The sequence below is a fragment of the Ursus americanus genome, chromosome 2, assembly GCF_024610735.1.
Source record: "Ursus americanus isolate L20-20 chromosome 2, mUrsAme1.1.p, whole genome shotgun sequence".
Taxonomy (NCBI): Eukaryota; Metazoa; Chordata; class Mammalia; order Carnivora; family Ursidae; genus Ursus; species Ursus americanus.
In genome coordinates this window covers 103,346,630-103,372,951 of record NC_142128.1, presented here as the reverse complement: position 1 = coordinate 103,372,951, position 26,322 = coordinate 103,346,630, and the positions used below count along the sequence as shown (strand labels likewise).

General features: G+C 36.7%; 1 protein-coding gene and 1 pseudogene across 1 annotated transcript in view; one reads left to right on the top strand and one right to left on the bottom strand.

The window, feature by feature from the left end:
• Nucleotides 1-26,322, top strand: part of CATSPERE (catsper channel auxiliary subunit epsilon) — a 168,768-nt gene that overhangs the window by 50,585 nt on the left and 91,861 nt on the right. The window contains exon 7 of the mRNA XM_045796212.2: nucleotides 4,247-4,324. Coding sequence (XP_045652168.2) covers nucleotides 4,247-4,324 — 78 coding nt within the window. The remainder of the gene's footprint in view (nucleotides 1-4,246; nucleotides 4,325-26,322) is intronic.
• LOC123790960 (protein-L-histidine N-pros-methyltransferase pseudogene) lies at nucleotides 24,715-25,788 on the bottom strand (annotated as a pseudogene).

Genomic DNA, 26,322 nt, shown 5'->3' with positions numbered 1-26,322 from the left:
CAGGCTTCTAGTAATTCCAGAGAGGTGATACATCCTCTGGGGGCTATAAATGCATAAGGAGTTAACTACATGAAGTATGAGGCGGACGTCCAAGTTCAGTAGCCCAAGAGGTTAAAGAACCTAAAACACAAAAATGCAAGCAGTGAAACACGTAGGGCCCAGGCAGAGGTGACTGCAAAACTCATTTCCATAACCCAGAGTGTATAAGATCCTCCTAGAAAACAAACCCTCTGAAAATAACCTCAAAGGAAAAGGTATAAACCACAAGAAACAGTCTGGAATGGACACATAAAAATGGAGAAAGTTCATACTACTGAAAACAAGGAGTGAGAACCATCTGAAAGACTACTAAATCCAGGAATTAAAATTAAAAAAACAATTATACAGCATTCAGAAATTGAAAAACCTCTCACTAAAATGTCTTGAAATGAAAAAATAGGCATCTAAAAATAAAAATTCAATAACAGTTTCAATGGAACACCAGACACAGTTGAGAAAATTGCAGATTTAGTGATTTGGAATAGGAATCATGCAGAATGCACTTTATAAAAGTGAAGATATGGAAAACATCTAAAAAATTAAGAGACATAGAGGATAGACTGAGACAGTTTATCATACTATAATAGGAGTTCCAAAAGGGGAATAAAGTGAGTTGGACATAATACCGAAAGAGATGATTATGGAGAATTCTTCACAACTGAAGACATGAGTACTCTGAAAAACTAAAGTACAGGATGTAGTAAATAACGGCGAACAAATGAGCTATATAATATACTAATAAATTTAAATAAGCATTGACAATCAAAGCTTTCAATAATGGTTTTTTAAACAAAATAAAATTAAAAAGCTAGCCAAGAAAAGAGTGGAAAATGAAGGGGCATTTGGGTTTGAAATTGTTTGAGGTCCTAATGGAATATTACTCAGCCATCAGAAAGAACAACTACCCAACATTTGCAGCAACATGGACAGGACTGGAGGAGATTATGCTAAATGAAATAAGTCAAGCAGATAAAGACAATTATCATATGGTTTCACTCATTTATGGAATATAAGAAATAGGAAGATTGGTAGGAGAAGGAAGGGAAGAATGAAGGGGGGCTAAACAGAAGGGAGAATGAACCATGAGAGACTGTGGACTCTGGGAAACAAACTGAGGGCTTCAGAGGGGAGGGGGGTGGGGGATTGGGATAGGCCTGTGATGGGTAGTAAGGAGGGCACATATTGCATGGCGCACTGGGTGTTATACGCAAATAATGAATCATGGAACATTGCATCAAAAACTGGGGATGTACTGTATGGTGACTAATATAACAAAATAAACATTATTTTAAAAAAAGAAATTGTTTGAGGTCCTTATAAGCATTCAGGATAGGGATACTGGATCAACTTTAGCCTACATTAAATATGCATGTAAAAATGTAAGACTGTCTATTAAAGTCATAGAAATAAATATGTAATTGCTAAAAAGTAGAGTTCTGGAAGAAGAAATTTTAAAATGCTAACAATTTAATAGGAGGTAATGAAACATTAAATAAAGAAAAATTAAAACATAGGATATAGGGACACAAAAATAAGATTTTCAAAATCATTTAAATTAAATTAGTAATCAAAATTGTGATTGGATTAAATTCATCCATTAAATGACAAAAACTCCAGAAATCTGATATTGGTAAAAGCTACATAGTTAACAAAGAGTAACACAAAATTTGGAAAGAAATGATGCAAACAGATTAATACTATCAAAAGGAAACTGGGGTGATGATATGAATGTCAAATAAAAGATACATGAAGCCCCAAAACTTTAAAAGACATAAAGAGGGAAATTATTTCATGATAACAGAAAAATCTACGAAGAGGAAAATGATATCATCTGTGCTTAACAATATAGTCTCACCTGATCATAAAGAAGATAGAAAGTTTCCTCAATTCATTTCCTGAATCCAACACTACTTTAAAACCAAAAGCAGGCAAACAGAAAGTTAGGAAGGGAGGAAGGGAAGAAAGTGTAGACCAATATCCTTGTATATATAGATGCAAAAATTCTGGACAAATATTAGCAAATGGAATCCAGCAATATATTAAAATAATATCTTCGAGAATGCAACACTGGTTCAATACCAAGAAATCTGACAACAATATCCATTCCAACAACACAATAAAGAAGAAAATAAATGATCACATAGTAAATTTAAAAATTATGAATAGCCATTCCTAATGAAAACACCAAGCGAAGCAAGTTTAGAAGGAAACCACTTGATTTTAATAAAAAACACTGACTTTTCAAATAACTGAAAATGTTTATTATAAATTATGAAATAATTCTGATTCAACTAAAATCAGGAACTGGACAGATGTGCTCAGTGTCATCATTATTAATTAACATTATCTTGAACATAATAGTATAAGTAGTAAGACAAAAAATGTACAATATTGTAAATTTATAATAGCAATAAAGAATATAAAACATGAATAAATTTAACAAGAAAGACACAAAACCTGTAGCAAGAGCCACTCTTAGATTTTATTGAATGAGGGACACTGGGTGATGTATGGCACTATTGAATTAGTATGTTGTACACCTGTAGAATATTATTCAGTCCTTATAAAAGTTGACACTGGGGAATTTCAATGATGTATATGCATGAGAAAAAGAAAATGTGGGAAGTGTGTTATTATAATATGTATAACAGAATGTGGGAAGAGTTTTAAAACTCTTAAAATGCCTCTTTTTAAAAATACATGTAAATATTTAGGGAGAAAGATAGGGAAGGATACACACTAGTTGTTTAAATCAAGTTACATAGATTGAGAGAGGCTTAATAGGTGAAGGAAATATAAAGGAGAAATAAAACCCTGCTATAAAAAGGAAGGAAGGAAAGAAAGGAAGAAAGGAGGGAGGGCAGCAGTATATAGAGACAATATAGAATTAAGGCAAACAGGTGAAATAGGATAGGTAGGAATGTCATATAATTATAAAAGGAATAAAATCTTCATATATGTGTGTATATATATCCACATAACCAAAACACAGATCAAGATATAAAACATAGATGTAGAAGGTCTTAACATAAAGAACTTCCCAAAATTCATAAATAAAAGACTAACAACCCCATAGAAAAATGGAAAATAAGTAACAGAAATGAACAAATAGTTCACAAGACAGGAAATACAAGTGGAACTTAAACATATGGAAAGATGTTCAAACTTTTTTTATAATAAAATTGATGCAGGTTAAAACTGCATCAAAGTACCATTTTTCACCCATCGGACTGGCAATGTGACAACGCACAATGTTGGGAAGGCTGTGAAGAAGGAAGAAATCTCATACATTGCTGGTGTGACGGTATATTGGTGGAGTTTAGCAGTATCTATGAAATTACAAATGCATGTACCATATGCCTCAACAGTTACACTTTCAGGTATACTCCAAGGTCAAAATAACACACAATTTGCTCATTATAGCACTGATTATAATGGCAAAGGACTGAGAACGAATGTTTATTAGTAGGTTACTAGTTAATTATGATTCCTCCATAATTTGGAATAATAAGCAGTAGAAAAGTTAATGAGAATATGTAAAGATCTCTAAGATAAAACTTTAAGTGAAGAATATAATGTTTGAAAAAATGTGGTTAGCATACTTACATTTATATAAAAAGAAAAAATAACATCTTAGTTATGCACAAAAATTTTACAGAAATATAAACAAGAAAACTTACTAAGAGTAGATACTTGTGGGGTGCAGTGGGCTTGTGGGGATTGAGTGATGGAATACAGAGTGGGAGAGACTATTTTTACTTCATTTTTAATGTAATTTGTTTTTTAACTATGTGAATAAATTGTCTATTCAAGAAAAAAATTAACAAAAAAGAAAAAAATTAGATCTACGTCTATTGAAATGACCATGGCATATAAGTAACAAAAGCAAATTAGAAATAACATGCATTGTGTGATTTCATTTTTGTAAAAAGTGAGGGGGTGAGGGGTTGCTGTGTCTAATTATGATTGTGGAGAAAGAGATATGCACATTCATACAGGGTTTTAACATTGGTTACCTCAGGCCTTCCTTCATAGGTCTTTGGTTTGTTTCACTTGTTGAAAACAACACGTATCACTTTTGATATTTTTAATGGGATAATCAAAATTTTTTAAATAAATAAAAACACTTTTATGGTTGAGTTTTGCCACAACTAAAAATGAAATTTGTCCAAAATGTAAAGAAATGCAAACACTTTTTATTTTGTAGGTGGTGGTTATATGGATATATGATCCAGAAAATGCAGACCCCAGTGAGCTGCTATGGAATGCGAATGAACCTTCACTAGTAGGTGGAAACGTTATTATTATCACAAATAAAGCAATATCTATGTTTCCTTTTTAAGGGCTTTGAATCATCTATTTTAAGCATTTCCAGAACTAATTAAACACACCTTAATTGTCCATTATTTTTAGCCACTGTAGAGATTTTGAGCAATCCACAATTATAAATCTTTCTGTTGAATTCTATTGAGCATTGTCTGTAATTTCTATGAACTGCGTTATTCATGAAGATGCTAACCTTCAAAGTCCTTTAAAGATGTTCCTTGTGCATCTATCTTAAAATCATCCTTCAAAAATCTGTCCAGTCCCTTACTGAATCCTTTACCACTTGCAAACTAGTGCATTTACTAAAGGTACCGCACAGCAGATAAATACAGATGGTTTTCAACTTATGGTGGCTTGACTTATGGCTTTTCAACTTTACCATAGTGTAAAAGTGATGCACATTCTATAGAAACCGTTCTCTGAACTTGGGTCTTTTCCCAGACTAGCGGGCTAGCAGGATGTGGTATGATACCATCGCATGACGCTGGGTGGCGGCAGTGATCACAAGAATAAACGATCAGTACACAAACTATTCTGAACACATACAACCATTGTTTTCACTTTCAGTACAGTATTCAATGATTTACATGAGATATTTAACACTTTATCATAAACAGACCTTGTGTTAGATGGTTTTGCCCAATGGTAGGCTAATGTGTTTTGAGCACATTTGAGGTAGGCTGGGCTAAGCTATGATGTTTGGTAGGTTAGGCACATTGAATGCATTTTCAGTTTATGATGGGTTTATCAGGACATATCCCATCGTAAGTCCGTTCTCTTATTTGTTACAAATTTACCTCTTTCATGATTTAAGTTATGTCTTCTGTTACAATTAAAATGTATGAAGAGAAACACAAAATGAACGATTTTAATCTCATGTGATACTATGTCTTAATGAGACAAGATCTGATTTTTGAATAGCATGTTCCATGCCTCTTGGTAATGAAATTCACAAGAGATGGACTGAGAAATCAGAATGATGGAGCTATCAATTAATTGTTTTATTTGGCAAGTGGCTTTAGAGGGAATACAATTATTCAATTGTAATTAAACACTTTAGGCATTACTGTGACTTAATTTCTAATCTAAATGAAAATATGTGCATTTTAACATTTCGTCCATGCATACCTAATACTTTGCTTTTTTTTAATTTTATGTTTATTCACAACCATGTCATTCCCATACAACCTTTCTATGGCTCTTGGTTACCAACAGCAGACTCTTGACTCTTAACATGGCACACAAAGCCCTGGAACATGCTGTCTCTGCCACCCTTCTCTGGCCTCAGCTCTCCACGTGTCCTACCTCCAGCAGCAGCACCCTGCTGTTTCCTTGCACACACCTGCTGTTCCATGGCTCTGAGTCTTTGCTTATGCTGTTCCCTCTATGGTAACTGCTCCTTCCCTATGTTCATCTTCTCATGTTTTCCTTCTTAGTCAGGTATCACTGCCTCTAAGATGCTTGCCTTAACCAAATCAGGATTTTTTCATATGAGTAGTTTGAGGGCATTATTTTTTTTTTAATTTTTTTAAAAGATTTTATTTATTTATTCGACAGAGATAGAGACAGCCAGCGAGAGAGGGAACACAAGCAGGGGGAGTGGGAGAGGAAGAAGCAGGCTCATAGCGGAGGAGCCTGATGTGGGGCTCGATCCCATAATGCCGGGATCACGCCCTGAGTCGAAGGCAGACGCTCAACCGCTGTGCCATCCAGGCGCCCCTGAGGGCATTATTTTAATGCTACAGTTTTGATAAATCATCAACAAAACAGCTCTGGCAAAATAAATGTAAATTCTGTTTGCATTTTTATCAGCCAATATTTAATGTGACTGACAGACACTCAAATCATAATTCTACCCTTTACTCTTCATTCTCTTCCTGAACCACCTCTGGCTTTGAACTCTAAGTATTTCCTTATCTTTAACTCATTCCTGTATTTTATTCCCTCTTTGAACCTCAGCCCATCCCTGTCTCTCATTAACTTCCTCCATAGCCTTACCCTATGCCCAACACCCACACCAGGGAAAAGAGGACCAACAGTGGGGTACAACTCAGGGGTGGGGTACAGAATAACTTATTTGTACAATTTGGTTAAAAAATATTAAAAAGTTCAGGGTTTTATTTTGAGGTTTTTTTCTTTACCATTTTAACTCTGAATTATATCATAAAGAAAAAAAGCAAGAAGTTTAGTATACAGTTTAATGAGTGATAATAATTAGCCATATAACCACTACCAAGAAGTAAAACACTAATGATAGTACGGAAGGTCCCCACGTGTGCCACCTGCATGGACATAATTTCTCCCTCCACCTTAGAAATACTTGATGAATATAATCCCTTTGTTCCCTCTAAAGGTAACCGTTATTCTTAATTTTATGGTAATAATTGCTCTGCTTTTATTTTTAATTTGCCTCATGATTCCTAAACAATGCAGTTCAGTAGGTTTTGGGTTTGTGTTTATTTTTCTGCTTTATATAAATGGAATCATGTTTTATATACATTGTACATATTCCTTTGGGGGGGTGTACCCTATATAAGATTTATTTGTGTTATAATGTACCTATAGTTTATTCATTTTTGTTCCTATATGATGTTTCATCATTTCAACATACTATACATTTTTTATCCAGTCTGCCATTGATGAATTTTGGGTTGTTTTATGTTTTGTTTTGTTTGTAATGAGTGTTGGTTTCCTTTTTTGTTCAGCTTTGTTGAGATGCAAATGATATATAATATTGTATAAGTTTAAATGCACACTGCTGATTTGATACACTTACATATTGTGAAATGATTACCACAGTAGCATTTTTTTTTTAAGATTTTATTTATTAATTTGACATAGAGACACAGCCAGTGAGAGAGGGAACACAAGCAGAGGGAGTGGGAGATGAAGAAGCAGGCTCCCAGCAGAGAAGCCTGATGCGGGGCTCGATCCCAGAACGCTGGGATCACGCCCTGAGCCGAAGGCAGACGCTTAACCACTGCGCCACCCAGGCGCCCCAACACAGTAGCATTTTTTAACACCTTTATCACCTCACATAATTACCGTTTCTTTTCTGTGGTAGGGTTACTTAAGATTTGTTCTCTCATCAACTTTCAAGTGTTTAGTACTGCGTCCTTAACTATACGCATCATGCCATATATTAGATTCCCAGAGTTTATTCATCTTACAACTGGAAGTCTGTACCCTTTGACCACCATGTCCCCATTTGCTCACCCCCTCAGTCTCTGCAGTCACCATCCTACTCTGTTTCTCTGACTTCAGCTTTCGTAGATTCCACCTACAAGCAAATCTTACAGGATTTGTCTTTCTCTGCCTGATTTATTTCACTTAGCGTAATGCCCTCAAGGTTCATCCATGTTGTTGCAAATGGAGACTTTTCCTCCTTTTTTATGGTCAAATCATAGTCCATTGAATATAAATACCACAACTTCTTTATCCTTTCATCCTCTGATAGGCTGCTTCTGTATCTCGGCTATTGTACATAATGCTGAAATAAACATAGGGGTGCATGGATCTTTTTGGATTACTGTTTCCATTTTCTTTGGGTAAATATTCAGTAGTGGAATTATTGCATCGGATGGTATTTCTATTCTTATTTTTTTGAAGAACCGCCATACTGTTTTCCATAGTGGCTGCAGCAATGTACATTTATATTCCCACCAACAGGGCACAAGAGTTCCTTTTCTCCACATCCTCACCAACACTTGTTATTCTTATCTTTTTTATTTTAGCCATTGTGACAGGTATAAGGTGAGGCATCTTTTCATATACCTTTTGGCTATCTGTATGTCATCTTTGGGAAAAAGTCTGTTCAGATCTTCTGCCCATTTTTTAATTGGATTGCTAGTTCTTTTGCTATTGAGTTGTATGAGTTTTTATACATTTTGGATATTACCCCCTTTAACAGATAGATGATTTGCAAATATTTTCTCCCACTCTGTAGGTTGCCTTTCATTTTGTTTTTTCGTTTTGATTTCCTTTGCTGTGCACATATGATTTTTATTCTTTGCTCTGTCGTAGTGGATTATACTGATTGATTTTTGGAAAGTTGAACCAGCCTCGCATACCAAGAATGAATCCCTGTTGGCCATAGTATATAATTCTTTTTACATATTGTTGGCTTCTGTTTGCTATTGTATTTCCATTTAGTTCAGATTTTTAAAACTTTTTAAATTTCTTTCGAGACTTCTTCCCTGATCCATGTGTTATTTAAAAGTGTGTCAATTTCCAAGTATTTGGGGATTGTTCGTTACCTTTCTGTACTGACTTCTAGTTTAATTCTATTATACTCTGACAATGTATTTTCTATTATTTCTATTCTTTTTTTTAATTTATTTGTTTTTTAATTCTACTATAATTAATGTACAGTGTTATATTAGTTTCAGCTATACAATATAGTGCAATAATTCTATACATCACTCAGTACTTATCACGACAAGGGCACTCCTTAATCCCCTTCACCTATTTCACCCATTCTCCCACCCACCTCCCCTCTGATAATCACCAGTTTGCTCTCTATAGTTAAGAGTCTGATTTTTTGTGTGTCTTTTTTTTTTCTTAGATCATTTGTTTTCTTAAATTCCACATATGAGTGAAATCATATGGTATTTGTCTTTCTCTGACTCATTTCACTTAACATTATATTTTCTAGGTCCCTCCATGTTATCACAAATGGCAAGATTTCACTTCATCTTAACAGCTGAGTAATAGTCCATTGTACATATATCCCATATCTTCTTTATCCATTCATCTATCGATGAACATTTGGGCTGCTTCCATATTTTAGCTGTTGTGAATAAGCCTGCAATAAATATAGTGGTGCATATATCTTTTCAAATTAGTATTTTTGTTTTCTTTGGGTAAATACACAGTAGTGAAATTACTGGATCATATGGTAATTCTATCTTTAATTTTTAAAGAAACCTCCATACCATTTTCCACAGTGGCTATACCAGTTTGCATTCCCTCCAGCAGTGCACCAGAGTTTCTTTTTCTCCACATCCTCGCCAACACTTGTTTCTTTGATGTTAACCATTCTGACAGGTGTGAGATGATATTTCATTGTAGTTTTGATTTTCATTTCTCTGATGAATAGTGATATTAAAGATCTTTTCATGTATCTGTTGGCCATGTATGTCTTCTTGGCAGAAATAACTGTTCATGTCTTCTTCCCATTTTTTACTCTATTATTTGGGGTATTTTTGGTATTGAGTTGTATAAATTCTTTATATATTTTGGATACTAACCCTTTTTTGAATATATCACTTGCAAATACCTTCTCCCATTCAGAAGATTATCTTTTTGTTTTGTTGATTGTTTCCTTTGTTGTGCAGAAGCTTTTTATTTTGATGTAGTCCCAATAGTTTATTTTTGTTTTTCTTTCCCTTGCCTCAGGAAATGTATCTAGAAAAAATTTCCTGTGGCTGATGTCAAAGATATTACTGCCTGTGTTCTCTTCTAGGATTTTTATGGTTTCAGGTCTCACATTTAGTTTCTTAATCCATTTTGAGTTTATTTTTGTGTACGGTGTAAGAAAGTGGTCCAGTTTTATTCTTTTGCATGTAGCTGTCCAGTTTTCCAACACAGTTTGTTGAAGAGACTGTCTTTCTCCCATTGTGTATTCTTGCCTCCTTTGTCATAGATTAATTGATCATATAATTGTGGGTTTATTTCTGGGCTCTCTATTCTATTCCATTGAACTATTATGTCTCTTTTTGTGCTAGTACCATACTGTTTTGATAACTACAGCTTGTAACATACTTTGAAATCTGAAATTGTGATACCTCCAGCTTTGTTCTTTCTCAAGATTGCTTTGACTATTTGGGGTATTTTGTGGGTCCATACAAATTTTAGGATTGTTTGGTCTAGCTCTGTGAAAAATGCTGTTGGTATTTTCATAGGGATTGCATTAAATCTATAGATTGCTTTGGGTAGTATAGACATTTTAGCAATATTGGTTCTTCCAGTCCATGAGCGTGGAATATCTTCCCAATCATTTGTGTCATCTTCAATTTCTTTCATTAGTGTTTTATAGTTTTCAGAGCACAGGTCTTTCACCTCCTTGGTTAAGTTTATTACTAGGTATTTTATTATTTTTGGTGAAGCTGTAAATGGGATTGTTTTCTTAATTTCTCTTTCTGCTATTTCATTATTAGTGTATAGAAATGCAACAGATTTCTATATATTAATTTTATATCCTGAAACCTTACTGAATTTGCTTATCAGGTCTACTAGGTTTTGGTGGAGTCTTTAGGGTTTTCTTTTCTTTTTTTAATTAAGTAGGCTCCACACCCAGCATGGAGCCCACTATGGGACTTGAACTTACAACCCTGAGATTGAGACCTGAGCTAAGATCAAGAGTCAGACACTTAACCAACTGAGTCATCCAGGATCCCCTTTAGGGTTTTCTATGTATAATATCATGTCACCTGCAAACAGTGAAAGTTTTACTTGTTCCTTATCAATTTGGGTGCATTTTATTGCTTTTTCTTGTCTGACTGCTGTGGCTAAGACCTTCAGTACTGTGTTCAATGGAAGGGGCAAGGAAGGACATCCTTGCCTTGTTCCTGATCTTAGGAAAAAAGCTTTCAGTTTTTTTACCATTGAATATAATGTTAGCTGTTGATTTTTCCTATATGTCCTTTATTATGTTGAGATATGTTCCCTCTAAACCTACTTTGTTAGGGGTTTTTATCATGAATGGCTTTTGTACTTTGTCAAATGCATCTGCATTTATTATTTTTTTCTGCAGCTATTGAGATGATCACTTGGTTTTTATCCTTTCTCTTGTTGATGTGATGCATTATGTTGGTTGATTTATGAATATAGAAGCACCCTTAGAGCCCACTTGATCTGGGTGAATGATTTTTTTAATGTATTGTTGGATTCAGTTAGCTAATATTTTGTTAAGGATTTTGCAACTGTGTTTATTAGAGATATTGGCTTGTAATTCTCCTTTGTTATAGTGTCTTTGTCTGGTTTTGGTATCAGAGTAATGCTGGCCTCTTAGAATGAATTTGGAAGCTTTCCTTCCTTTTATATTTTTTGAATAGTTTGAGAAGAAAACATATTAACTCTTCTTTAAATGTTCACTAGAATTCAGTGTGAAGCCATCTGTTCCTGGACTTCTGTTTGTTGGGAGTTGTTTTTTGGGTTTTTTTTTTTTAATTTTTGAATCAATTTCATTGATGGTAATCAATCTGTTCAAACGTTCTATTTCTTCCTGATTCAGTTTTGGGAAGTTACATGTTTCTAGGAATCTATCCATTCCTTCTAGGTTGTCCTATTTGTTGGCATATAATTTTTCATAATAGTCTCTTATAATCCTTTGTATTTCTGAGGTATCGGTTGTTATTTCTTCTTCTCTTTCCAGATTTTTTTCTTGTGACTAGATTTCTAGTTTCATAATACTGTGGCTGGAAAAGATGCATGGTATGACTTCAATATTTTTTAATTGTTGAGACTTGTTTTGGGGCCTAACATGTGATCTATTCTAGAGAATGTTCCATGTGCTCTTGAAAAGAATGTGTATTCTACTGTTTTAGGATAGAATGTTCTGAATATACTTGTTAGGTCTATCTTGTTTCATGTCGATTCTTGTTCCTTGTTGATTATCTAATGGTCTATCCATTGATGTAAGGGGGTTGTTAAAGTCCCCTACTATTGTTGTGTTAATGCCAATTTCTTCCTTTAATAGTTGCTTCATGTAATTAGGTGCTCCCATGTTGGGTGCATAAATTATTACAATTATTATATCCTCTTGTTGGATTGTTTCTTTTATCATTATGTCATGTCCTTCTTTGTCTCTTGTTATAGTCTGTTTTAAAGTCTGTTTTGTCCAATATAAGTATTGTTACCCCGACTTTCTTTTCACTTCCATTTGCATGATAAATGCTTTTTCATCCCTTCACTTTCAATCTGCGTGTCTTTAGGTCTGATATGAGTCTCTTATAGGTAGCATATAGATGAGTCTTGCTTTTTTACCCATTCATCATCCTGTGTCTTTTGATTGGAACATTTAGTCCATTTGCATTCAAAGTAATTATTGATACATATGTACTTATTGTCATTTTGTTACCTGTTTTACGATCATTTTTGTAGTTCTTCTCTGTTTCTTTTTTCTCTTGTTTTCTTCTCTCGTGGTTTGCCGGCTTTCTTTAGTGGTATACTTGGGTTCCTTTTCTTTATTTTGTGCGTATCTATTACTGTGTTTTTTTGTTTGTGGTTACCATTAGGTTTGTGCATATAACAGTCTGTATTAATTTGATGGTCGCTCAAGTTCAAACCTATTCTGAAAGCACTAAATTTTTATTCCTCTCCCCCCTACATTTTAGGTATATAGTGTCATACTTTACATCCTTTCATTTTGCAAATCCCCTGACTGATTTTTATAGACATATTTTATTATACTACTTTTGTGCTTTCTACTTTTCTTACTCCTGCTTATGTTCTTTCTTTTCCACTCAAAGAACCCCGTTTAACATTTTTGTGAGGCTGGTTTAGTGGTAATGAACTCCTTTAACTTTTATTTGTCTAGGAAATTGTTTATTTCTCCTTCTATTCTGAATGAGAGGCTTGCTGCATTGAATATTCTTGGTTGCCTTTTTTTTTTTCCTTTTCTTTCAACACTTTAAATATGTCATGCCACTTTCTTTTGGCCTGCAAAGTTCCTGCTAAAAAATCTGCTGATAGCCTTATGGGGTAAATTTCCTGCCTTCTTTTCTCTTCTCCTTCACAGATCCCTATAATGTGAATACTGTTACACTTGATGGTGTTGTGGAGTTCACTTAATTGATTCTCATTCTTTTTAAATCTTTTTTCTCCTGTTCAGTGTGATTGTTTCCCATTATTCTGTCCCCCCAGTGGCTGATCTGTTCTCTGCTTCCTCTACTACTCATTCCCTCTAGTGTATTTTTAATTGCAGTTATTGAGTGCTTCATCTCTGATTGGTTCTTTTTTATGTTTTGTATCTTTTTGGTAAGGTCTCATTGAGATTCTCCACTCTTAAGTCCAGTGAATATCTTTATGACCATCACTTTACATTCTCTATCAGGCATGTTACTTATCTATGTTTCATTTAGCTCTCTTGCTGTGATTTTGTCCTTTTCTTTTGTTTGGGTCACATTCCTCGGTCTGTCGTCTCATTTTATACCACTATCTATGTATGTTTCTATTTGTTAGGAAAGTCAGCTATGTCTCCTGCTCTTGCAAGTAGTGGCTTTATAAAGAAGGGTTCCTCAGGTGCCCTGTAGTGTGCCGTCTCCTGTTCACCAGAACCTGGCACTCCAGAGGTGTCTTCGGTGGGTGTTGCATGTGCCCTACTGTTGTGGATGAGCCACATTTGCCTTCAGTTCAGTCATCTACAATGGCTCTCCTTGCCTGTTGTGTACAGGGTTAGGTCCCTGTGTTGTTAAGGTGCCAGTCTGGGCCCACCTTGGGCTTGAGTTAGGTCAGACCAGGCATTGACCAAGCTGCAGTTGAACCAAACTGCAGGTCAGTCTCCCTGTGTGTCCCCTGGGAGTCTTTCATTGGTAGGTGGGGTCTGCAGTTAGACCAGATTTCTGCCCCCAGACCAAGTTGGGGCCACAGGTAAGAAGTCACTTGGAATGGTGCTGGCCCAGTCAGGACTGCTTGCACAATGCCACACTTGTGTCACTGCTTTGGATGTACTCTTATGAAGCCAGTTTGGAGGGGGCAAATCCTAAGGAGAACCGTGGGGTGGATGCCAGGAAGATCCAGGCTGGTCCACTTTGGAAGGGGACCTGCAGCCACCAGGGAAAACTGCCAAACATGGGTTGGAGAGGGTGAGTTGGCAGAAGCATTTAGGGAGTGGGGTGTATAGTGTTAGTAAGCTTTCCTGAGGTCTGCCATGGGAGGATGCTTGGTACTGATTTGGAGATCTGCTAAGGCTGGGTTGGAGGCAAGTCTGCAGGAGGCCATGGTCACAAGGCACACTGTTGGCAAGCTAGTGGAGAGTTGGTGCTGTACTGGTTCCTGCAGGTGTCCATGTATCTAAGCAGGGAAGCAGGGGAGAGAAATGGTGCCCACCAGCCTTTTTGTTCTTGGAGAAGTTTCCCAAAGATCCCTGCCCCTCCAGCACATGTTGTGAGATTAGCAAGCAAATCTCCCTCCCATATACCCCAGGCTTTTTTCAGATTGCTGCTTCTATGCTGTATCTCAGCAGGGTTGCTATTGCTGTCTCTTTAATGGCCAGGACTCAGTTTCCTCTCACTCTTCCAGAGACAAGTCACTGATTTTTAAAGTTCCAGGTGTTAGGGCACCTGGATGGCTCAGTTGGTTAAGCTGTTGCCTTCAGCTCAGGTCATGATCCCAGAGTCCAAGGATCAAGTGCTGCATCAGGCTCCCTGCTCAGCAGGGAGTCTACTTCTCCCTCTGACCCTCCCCCCTCTCATGCTCTTTCTCTCTCTCTCATTCTCTCTCTCATATAAATAAATAAAATATTTTTTAGGGGCGCCTGGGTGGCACGACGGTTGGGCATCTGCCTTTGGCTCGGGGCGTGATCCCGGCGTTCTGGGATCGAGCCCCACGTCGGGCTCCTCCGCTGTGGGCCTGCTTCTTCCTCTCCCACTCCCCCTGCTTGTGTTCCCTCTCTCACTGGCTGTCTCTATCTCTGTCGAAAGAATAGATAAAAAAATCTTTAAAAAAAAATATTTTTTAAAAAAAAGTTCCAGGTGTTAAGCCTTACTTATTATAAGAACTTAAGAAGTTAAGCCCCCCTGGTTTTCAAAACCAAATGTTATGGTTGGGATTCATCTTCCCAACGTGGGTCCCCTGTGCCTGGGGTTCCCAATGTGGGGTGTGCTCCTCTCCCTTCTTCTTGCTTGAGGTAGCCCTCCCTCCCGCTTTCTACATCTTTGCTTTCTACCCTCCTCGATGTGGCCTCCTCTCTGTGTTCAGCTGTGAAGAATCTGTTCTGCCGTCTTCAGGTCGTTTTCCGAATTATTTACACTGATAGGTGTGTTATGTAGTTGTATTCAAGGGACAAGGTGAGTTTAGGGTCCTCTTACTCCTCCATCTTCCCCAGAAGTGTATGATTTCTATTAAGTTTGTTTGTTTTATGAGTGTTTTATGGCCCAGAATGTGGTTTATCTCGGTGAATGTTCCATGTGATCTTGATAAGAATATGTATTCTACTGTTGTAGGATTGAGTATTCTATATAAGACAATTAGATGAAGTTGTTCATGGTGTTAAGTGGATATTTGTGTTGATTTTCAGCCTGATCGATCTATCAACTACTGATGGAGGGCATTTAACTTTTTGGCTGTAATAGTAGATTCTTCTGGTTCTCCTCTCAGTTATCAGTTTTTGCCTTGATGTGCTGTTGTTAGATGTTCATGTTTAGGATTGTTATGTTCTCTTGGAAAATTAACCTCTTTAGTTTTATATTCTGCCCTCTTTGTCACTAATAATATTCCCTGTGCTGAAATTGGCCTTGTCTGAAATTTTATAGTCCTCCGGTTTTCTTTTGATTAGTTTTAGCTTAGTATATATTTTCTCTATTTCTTTACTTTTAAGGTGAATGTTTATGTTTAAAGCAAGTTTCTTGTGGACAATGTATAGTTGCATCTTATTGGGATTTTTTTAAAAAATTCATTCTGGCAATCTGTGGTTTTTAACTGATGCACTTAGACCATTAACATTTAAAGTGATTATTGATTTATTTGGCTGAATATCAACCATGTTTGTAACTGTTGTCTTTTCATTGCCAGATGCTTCTTTTTCTGCCTTTTTGGTTTTAATTGAGCATTGTATAGGATTCCATTTTATTTCCTCTCTTCGTGTATCAATTATATTTCTTCAAAAAAATTTTAGTGATTGCCCTAGAGTTTACAATGTACACTTTAACTAATCCAAGTCTACTTTCCAATAACACTATTCCACTCTACTGTTATTTAGGTTCCTCATAGCAAAGTATTCCCAATTCCTCCCTCCTGTCTCTTGTAGCATTGCTGTCATTCATTTAATTATCCACGTGAGACAGTAGTCCAATACATTGTTACTGTTATTAATTTAAACAAAGTTATTTTTTGGATGAACTCAAGAATAGTGACAGCTTGATGGGTTTTCTTTTGAGGAGAAGAAACTGTTTTGGAACTAGAAAAAGGTATTGGTTGCACAACATCGTGAATGTACTAAAAACCTTTGAATTGTAAACTTTAATGTGGTTAATCTTATGTGAATTTTACCTCAATACAAAATAAAAATAAATGATTTTATCCTTGTTTACTCCTTTTCTAATGCTCTTCCTTTTTTATGTAAATCCAAGTTTCTGACCTTTATCATTCTCCTTCTATCTGAAGAAAATATTTTAATATTTCTTGCAGGGCAGGTCTGGTGGTGAGGAATTCCCTTGGTTTTTGTTTTCTGAGAAAGTCTTTATTTCTCTATCACTCTTGAAAGATAATTTTGCTGGATATAGAATTTTAGGTTGGTGGATTTTTTTTCTTTCAACACTAAATATTTCACCCATCTCTCTTCTTGCTTGTGTGCCCCTGACAAGAGGTCTCTTTTAATTGTTTTGTTGTTCTTCTTGATCTATAGGTATGGTGCTTCCCCCCCATCATTTTTCAAGATTTTGTTGTTGTTGTTGTTGTTGTTGTTTTTTAAAGATTTTATTTATTTGACAGAGAGAGAGACAGCAAGAGAGGGAACACAAGCAGGGGGAGTGGGAGAGGAAGAGGCAGGCTCCCAGCAGAGCAGGGAGCCCAATGCAGGGTTCCATCCCAGGACCCTGGGACCATGACCTGAGCCAAAGGCAGACACTTAACAACTGAGCCACCCAGGCACCCCAAGATTTTGTTTTTGCCTTCAGTTTTCTGCAGCTTGACTATGGCATGCCTTGGAGTAGTTGTTTTGCATTTACTCTTCTTGATGTTCCCTGAGCTTCCTGGATCTGCGTTTTGGTGTTTGTCATTAATTTTGAAAGTTCTTGGCCCGTTTTACCTCAGATATTTATTTTGCTCCATTCTCTCTTCTCCTGGCATTCCAGTTGTGTATGTGTTACATCTTTTGAAATGATCTGACAGTTCTTGGAAGTTCTGTCCTTTTTTTTTTTTTTTTTTACATTCTTCTCTTTGTATTTCATTTTAGGAATTTTCTTTTTTTTATAATAATTTTTTATTATATTATGTTAGTCACCATACAGTACATACCTAGTTTTTGATGTAAAGTTCCATGATTTGTTGACCTACTTCAAGCCCACTAATTCCCTCCTCAGCTCTGTTGAGTCTACTGATGAGCCCATCAAAAGCGTTCTTCATTTCTATTAAATTGTTTGTATTCCTAGCATTTCCTTGACTCTTTCTTAGAATTTCCACTTTTCTGCTTACATTACCCATCTGTTCTTCCATATACTCTAATTTTTCTATTCAAGACCTTAATATTATTAATGACAGTTATTATAAATTCCCTGACAATTCTAATATGTGTGTCATTTCTGATTCTGGTTCTGAAGTTTGCTTTTTCTCTTCAGACTTTGTTTCTGCTTGCTTTTTGGCATGCTTGCAATTTTGTTTGTTATTGTTGAAAGTCATATATGTTATATTGGGTAATAGGAACTGAGGTAAATAGGCCACTTGTGTGTGGATTTAATATTAATCTGGTCAGTAATTGGGCTTGGTTTGGTGTTTGCTGTAGCTTTAGGTGCCAGGAACTTTAAACTGCTTTAAGGTTCTTGTTTTTGTCTCCCCTTTTGACTGCAGACTTGCCTAAGTTCCCCTCTTCAGAGATTGTATGTGTCTTACAGCTCTTTAAGCTGTGATCCACTATTATACTGAAGCCTTTTTGATGTGGTAAGGTATGAGTGAGGGGAGATTTATACAATCTCCCAATTAAATGTGTCTTTTAGTGGACCTACATCTCTGGTATGTGACCTCCAGAAATGTTTATTCTTAGTTTCCCCCCCACCATCACCCTCTAACTTATGGAGACTAGAAGTCTAGAGGATATGGGAGTGAGAGGAATACCCTCCCCTATGGCTCTGGGACAGGGATCTGGTAAAGTTTTTCTCCCTGAAGAGTAGACCTTTGTTGTGGAAAAGGCTCTGGGTATATTTCGCAAAGATTACTTTTCCTCTCCCCATGCCAGAGCCATGAGGGGATCTTTCTCTAGGCTTCACTGTGAAGGATCTTTCTCTAGTCTTCATGGTGAGATCTGGTGAAGTTTCCCCTAAAACTGTAACCATAAGGAATTTCTCAACCTCACACTCAGCTTCTCACAATTTGTCAAAATTACCATTTAAGTGTTGCTTACCACCATTTTTTGGCTCCAGTAGCTTCTTCTCTGTATAAGCAGATTCTCAGCTATGACTTTCTGGATTCACCTGTCTCTACAGATCTTGGGATGGTAGTTTGCCTTGCAAACTCAGTTCCCTGGATGGGCTCAAGAAAAGTCATTGCTTTTTAATTTGTCCAGCTTTTCCTTGTTGCAGTAATAGAAGTGACACCTTCCAAGCTCTTTAGATGACAGAGCTAAAACTCTGTATAATACATTTTTAGTTCCACTCATTCTTGAATTCATACCATGCAGCTTCAGTCTTTACAGCCAAGAACTTCCATACATGGTTGTACAGCTTGATGAGGACCACTGCATGGTTACTCTACATTTAGCCCACTGAATTGTGTAACCAAAGTCCAACCCCATGTCATGAAGTCTAATGGACACTTTTCACAACTTGCCAGCATTTACATGTTTCACCATTTCTTTTTTCTTGAAACACTCTTCTGTTTTGGCTTCTCTGGCACCAAAACATGTTGGTTTCCCTCCTACTTTACTTGTTACCCTTTACCATCTCCTTTACTTACTCCTCTTCCTTCACTAATCTTTAAATGATTCTTTGCATTTATTCCCCCGGTGATTTCACATAGACCCAATTGCTTTAGATATCAATTATAAGATAATTGCTTACAAATGTTTACCTCCCCCAAGAACTTTCCCCTCACCTTTTCAAATCGTAAATTCAACTGACCACTGGCATTCCTGTTTAGAGGTCTTATAAATAGGGTCTATGTAGTGTGGATAAAATGGACTCTCCAGTTTCCCTGTAAATCTGTTCTTCCCATAACAGATTCACCAGTACAGCACATGACACCATCGTCCTCCTACTTTCTCAAGAAGAGCTCCTTCACTAATCTCAATGCCCCCACTCTGTCCCCACCCTACAATCCATTTTCCATATGACAGTAGATAGTTTTAAAATACATTATGTCAAGGTTTCCAGTTCCAGACTAGATGGAGTAAATGCATTTAATTTTACTTCCACCACCATTCATAATGAAAGAAAAATCCTAGACAAAATACATTTCACCCACAAAAATACTGAAAGACAGAAAAGAAAGTAGATGTGACTAGGGACCTTGAGATTCTAAGAGCACCTTATCAGTGAGTTCCTTGAACTTTTTCCTTGCCTCCTCTATATTCTGGCATAGGCACTAGAGATCCCTGAAACTCAGTGATTCCAGCAAACAGAGAAGAAAAAGAAAACAACCCCCAAGAAAGGCCTGCATTCTTTATCCAAAAGACCAGAAAGACCCTTAAGGACAGAGTTTTTTTAACATACCTGCCTATTCTTGAACCAACCACCACAAAATAGAGCTGTTCCCATTTCCCACTATAATAGGTGCTGCAGTAGTGGAGCTATTGGCCAGAACCCTCTTTTTCCTCCCGCTTCCTGCAGTAATGAGGAAACTTTCCTCACCTGTGGAGCCTAAAGGTGGAAATCTGACTCTCACCCCTCGACAATAATGAGGCAGTGCACTTCTTTCATGGTGCTTGTAGGCAGAACTCTTGACTTTCTTTCTTTTTTTTATTTTTAAGATTTTATTTATTTATTTGACAGAGACAGCCAGCGAGAGAGGGAACACAAGCAGGGGGAGTGGGAGAGGAAGAAGCAGGCTCCCAGCGGAGGAGCCTGATGTGTGGCTCGATCCCATAACGCCGGGATCACGCCCTGAGCTGAAGGCAGACGCTTAACGACTGCACTACCCAGGCGCCCCAGAACTCTTGACTTTCATCCTCACACTGCAGTAACAAATGAGGTCAAGCTAATTACCACTTCTATTCGTGCGTGTCACACACACACACACACACACACACACACACACACACACACACGAGGCAGTGCCTCATCCTGCAGCACCCGTAGGTGGAGCTCTGACTTCTACCTCTACCTTCCAATAACAGTGTGGGACCCTCCTCTGCAGAGCCTGTGGATGGAATTCCAAAGTCAACCCCACCCTATAATAAGGAAGCAATGAAGCGGTGAAGTCATACTCCTTCCCTGTGGTGCCTGTGGGCAGGACTCTGACTAACCTCCCCCCTGTAATAACAGGGAAACACAGCGTCCCCTCCCTAACTGGTGCTATGGAGACTATTGCATGGAGTCCTCCATTCCTGTTAACACAAAAGTGGAACAAAATAGCACTGCAGCAGCTCTATAAATTACACAAACATTTGAACCACAATCCACAAAAGTGATCTAAGACATGCATTCTGATCCTAAACAGACTGACTACCTGATAACATGAAAGATTTAAATAGGAATTAGAATCTTATTATATAATACTAAAACATTCAGGAGATACAGTCCAAAGGTTACTCATCACACCAAGAAAAAGGAAAGTCTCCATTTAAAAAAGACAGTCAATAGATATCATATGATGCAAATGTCATGTGATCAGAACAAACAGTGAAGTAAAAGAAACATTTCTAGGGGCGCCTGGGTGGCACAGCAGTTAAGGGTCTGCCTTCAGCTCAGGGCGTGATCCCGGCGTTATGAGATCGAGCCCCACATCAGGCTCCTCCGCTAGGAGCCTGCTTCTTCCTCTCCCACTCCCCCTGCTTGTGTTCCCTCTCTCGCTGGCTGTCTCTATCTCTGTCAAATAAATAAATAAAATCTTTAAAAAAAAAAAAAGAAACATTTCTAAACTGTAGCCAAACCTCAAAAGATATAAGCTATTTTAATAGGGAGGAGATACGATGTACATTTGTGTTTAATCTCTTTGGGTTTTTAAGAATTTCCAGTCTTAATCATTGTCTCAGGATTTTTTTTTCTAATAATGATTTATTGCTATAAATAGTTGTTTACAGATTCATTTTCTTCCTATTGATTTTTTGTGGAAAATCACTCTAAAAGTAAACATAGGTTTTAAACTTTTTCAATTAAAAGATTTTGCTTTTTAGAATTCAGTGGTGTCTTCTGAATTTTATGAGATAGTTGATAAGATTTTCTAATTATAATTAAATATATGACTAAGTATTAGATAGTATTAGCATTTAATTTTATATAATTATTAGATATGTATTTAATTATATAAACTTAAATAAATTAATATAAATTTATGTTTATAAATAAACATAAAATTAAATAAAGCTAATTAAATATATATTTAAATGCTTTTATAAACATGTATGTAGAATTTATATTAATTGCAATCTTAAATATTTTTCTTAGTGTCTTTTACCTTCAGAGGTGAAATCTCTTAAGAACTTATATATATTGAGAAAAAATATCCAAAACTTAGAAATAAGGCAGAAAGGTGACTGCATGTTCTTTCAGTGTCACAGTGGAGAACTGTCCAACAGGACCACCCCAGGATCCCTTAGATATTTAAAGGAATGTACTTTTTGAAAATTGCATGAAATAAACATAAGCATTTATCATTTTAATAACCATTTTAAGTATACAGTTCAGTGGCATTAAGTACATTTGTAAGGTTGTTCTTCTGTCTCTAAGAATTTGACAATTCTAGGTACCTTATATAAGTGGAATCATACAGTATTTGTCTTTTTGTGACTGACTTCACTTAGCATAGTATAGTCAAGGTTCATCCATATTTGTAGCATGTGTCAGAATTTCCCTTCTTTTTAAGGCTAAATAATATTCCGTTGTATGCATAGCAAAGGAAACAACAAAACTGAAACACAATCTATTGAACGGGAAAAGATATTTGTATATATAAAGAACTTATAAAACTCAACACCAAAAAAGCCCAAATAATTCAATAAAAAATGGGTAGAAGACATAAACAGACACTTCTCCAAAGAAAACATACAAATGGCCCTCAGACCCATGAAAAAAATGTTCAGCATCAGTCATCATCAGGGAGATGCAAATCAAAACCACAATGAGGTATCGCCTCACACTGGTCAGAATGGCTAAAATCAACAGCACAAGAAACAAGTGTTGGTGAGGATGTGGAGAAAAAGAAACCCTCATGCACTGTTGGTGGGAATGCAAACTGGTGTAGCCACTGTGGACGACAGTAGGGATGTTCCTCAAAAAATTAAAAATATCTTTACATTTATCCATGTTTTCTTTAATTTTCCTCACCAGTGCTTCACAATTTTTAGTATAGAAATCTTTCACATCTGTCTGTTACATTCTGTTCCTGGGTTTACTTTTTTGGGAGATATTTGATTATTGCTTCAATCTCTTTATTTGTAATTGGTCTGTTCAGGCTTTCTCTTCTTGAGTCAATGTTAGTAAGTTGTATGTTTCTAGGAATTTATCTACCCCTTCGAGTTTATCCAATTTGTTAGCATATAGTTGTTTATAATAGTCTTTTATGATCATTTTTATTTCTGAAGCATCTGTTGAAATGTCTCCTCTTTCATTTCTGGTTTTATTTATTTGAGTTTTCTTTTTTTCAAAATGGATTGTCCATTTTGTTTATATTTCAAAACACTAATTCTTAGTTTCATTGATATTTTTCCCTATTGTTTTTCTGTTCTCTACTTATTTCTGCTCCTATCTTTATTATTTATTTCCTTCTTCTCACTTTGTGCTTAGTTTGTTCTTTTTCTAGTTCATTGAGGTGTAAATTTAGTTGTTTATTTGAGATTATTCTTTTTTTAATATAGGCATTTATTGATTCCCTCTAAGTACTGCTTTTGATACATACCAGAAGTTGTGTTTTTGTTTTCATTTAAATTGAGATCTTTGTAAACTTCCCTTTTGATTTCTTCCTTGATCCAATGGTTGTTCAAGAGTATGTTGTTTAGTTCCCTGTATGTGTGAATCTTCACATTTTCTTACAGTTAATGAATACTAGTTTCATTGCATTGTGGTTGGAGAAGATACTTGGAATGATTTTAATCCCCTTACATTTTTAAGACATGTTTTTTGACCTCTAATGATCTATGCTGGAAAATATGCACTTGGGGAGAATGTGTATTCTTCTGCTGGTGGTGAAAAGTTCTGTATACGTCTGTTAGGTCCACTTGGTCTATAGTGTTGTTCACGTCAGCTGTTTTTTTTAATTGTTTTTCTATCTGGATGTTTTAACCATTATTGAAAGTGGGACATCGGGACATCTGGGTGGCTCAGTCAGGGTCCTGAGATCAAGCCTCACATCGGGTTCCCTGCTCAGCAGGGAGCCTGCTTCTCTCTGTGCCCCTCCCCCTGCTCATGCTTTCTCTCTCTCTTAAATAAATAAATAAAATCTTTTTTTAAAAAAAAGGTGGGACATCGAAGACTCCTACTATTATTGTATTGCTGTATCTGTCTTCCAATCTGTCAGTATTTGCTTTATATATTAGGTGTTGTCATGTTGAGTGTATATATATTTATAATTGTTATATTGTCCTGTTTAGTTGATCCTTTTAACATTATATAATAACCTTATCTCTAGAGACAGTTTTTGATTTAAATTCTATTTTCTGTGATATAAATATATCACCCCTGCTTTGTTTTGGTTACCATTTGCATGGAATATTTTTTCCATCTCTTCACTTTTTTTCCATCTCCAAAAAACGTTTATTCACATGATTAAAAACGTTTTTTGGGGGTGCCTGGGTGGCACAGCGGTTAAGCGTCTGCCTTCGGCTCAGGGCGTGATCCCGGCATTGTGGGATCGAGCCCCACATCAGGCTCTTCCGCTGTAAGCCTGCTTCTTCCTCTCCCACTCCCCCTGCTTGTGTTCCCTCTCTGGCTGGCTGTCTCTATCTCTGTTGAATAAATAAAATCTTAAAAAAAAAATAAATAAATAATAAAAACATTTTTTGAATAACGACAGAATTTCTAAATATGAAAGAGTATTAGTGGCTCTATTTTATAACAAAATATTTGCAAATGAATGAACAGCTTTATTGCCAGTCTTCATTTTATTAAAAACAATCCATATTTACTGGTTCCATGTGAATTCATGACTATTGCTTTGCCTGGGAATGAGTCTCTACTGAATTAATAGAGAAAATATCTTCCATAATTGAAGTGTGACTTGTATTACTAAGTAAAGAGTTGATAAAAATCCTCAAAGAATTGGGTTTTTGTTTTTTAAAAACATTCCTTTTACACACTACAAAGAAATAATTAATATTTTGGCTTTTTAAAGTCCTACATGATATTCAAAATGGCAGTCCCCAAAGGTCCTCCTTTCACATGCATAATTGCAAACACAGACCCTCTTCTGGAGTGTACATTCTTGGGGTGGGCTCTGAAGACTTGGGCCTCCACATGTTTGTACTGGTTTGAAAATAAAAACAGCATCATCCTGAATATAGTAGTCATTATACATGTCGCTTTGACACAGGCATGGTAGTCTGGTGAAAGCTTCAATAACAAAACCAGCTTTTCTGAAAACTTTAGACAGACTACTCCCTTATTCTTCCCAACCGTGTCCCTTAATTTCTAAAATTTCTGCTGGTTTCTCCCACTTGCCACCTATGTTTTCCACATAGCAATGGAAGGGTAAAACCAGGGCAGGGATGACCCTGCCTCTCGTTGGCTCCAAGGCACTTCTGATAACTTCTAATAAGTCATGGGCTGATTGAGTGGCCCAGCAAATTGACGCAGCTGATGACACCATACTGGAAGCCTTTACTCTGCATTTATTTATACCAAATATTCTGTATTTCCTTTTCTGAAGCTGTCATATCATAGTTTCAGATAGCTCAGTGGCATACATTTCTTCGAAATGAGGGCTCATGATTTTTGTGACTTCTCCATCTCCAGCACTGAAATCAAGAAGTCTATGGATTTTCCAGTCTGGATTAATTTTTAGTAGTCTCTGAAACTGATCTGGTGAAAACACAAACATTGAGCTTCTTCCTAAAAACCCACTGATAGATGTTCTAGACATGAACAGGTTAAAAACAGATGACACAAAAGAATGATTTAATTGGATAAATAGCCAGCCCGATTTCTCAACACTCTTGTTTAAGATCTGTGTTCCTTGATCAAGGTAACTCTGAACAAAGACAGCCTGGAGTGATTAGCATAATTTCTCTCCATTGTACAGGTACTACTGATGGTTCCCCTTCCTGCTGCCTGCTGCTGCCATGGTACCACTTGTCATATTCACTTATAGGGAGAGGGTGAGCGGGTTCCACAGAAACCACATCCTCTGCACTAGCCATGTGGTTGTCAGGCTCAGGCACAGCCAGCCCAGGAAGAGTCTCATTAGTGGCCCTGGCTGCTCTTTTTTTTTTTTTTTTTTTTAAAGATTTTATTTGTTTATTCGACAGAGATAGAGACAGCCAGCGAGAGAGGGAACACAAGCAGGGGGAGTGGGAGAGGAAGAAGCAGGCTCATAGCAGAGGAGCCTGATGTGGGCCTGGATCCCATAACGCCGGGATCACGCCCTGAGCCGAAGGCAGACGCTTAACCGCTGTGCCACCCAGGCGGCCCTGGCTGCTCTTTTGATCACCGCCGACACCTGGGCGAAGAGAAGGTGCTGCCTGGCAGCGCTAGAACCATCATGCCCAACTTGCCCATCCAGCCCCTCTCCATCCCTTCACTTTTAGCCTATGTGTGTCTTTAAGTCTAAAGTGAGTCTCTTGTGGACCACATATTGCTGGATCTTGGTTTGTTGTTGTTTTTATCCGTTCAAACACTCTATACCTTTTGATTAGGGAATTTAGTCAATTAATTGTTGCTAGGTGAGGACTTAATATTACCATTTTGTTAATTATTTGCTGTCTAATTTGCAGCTGCT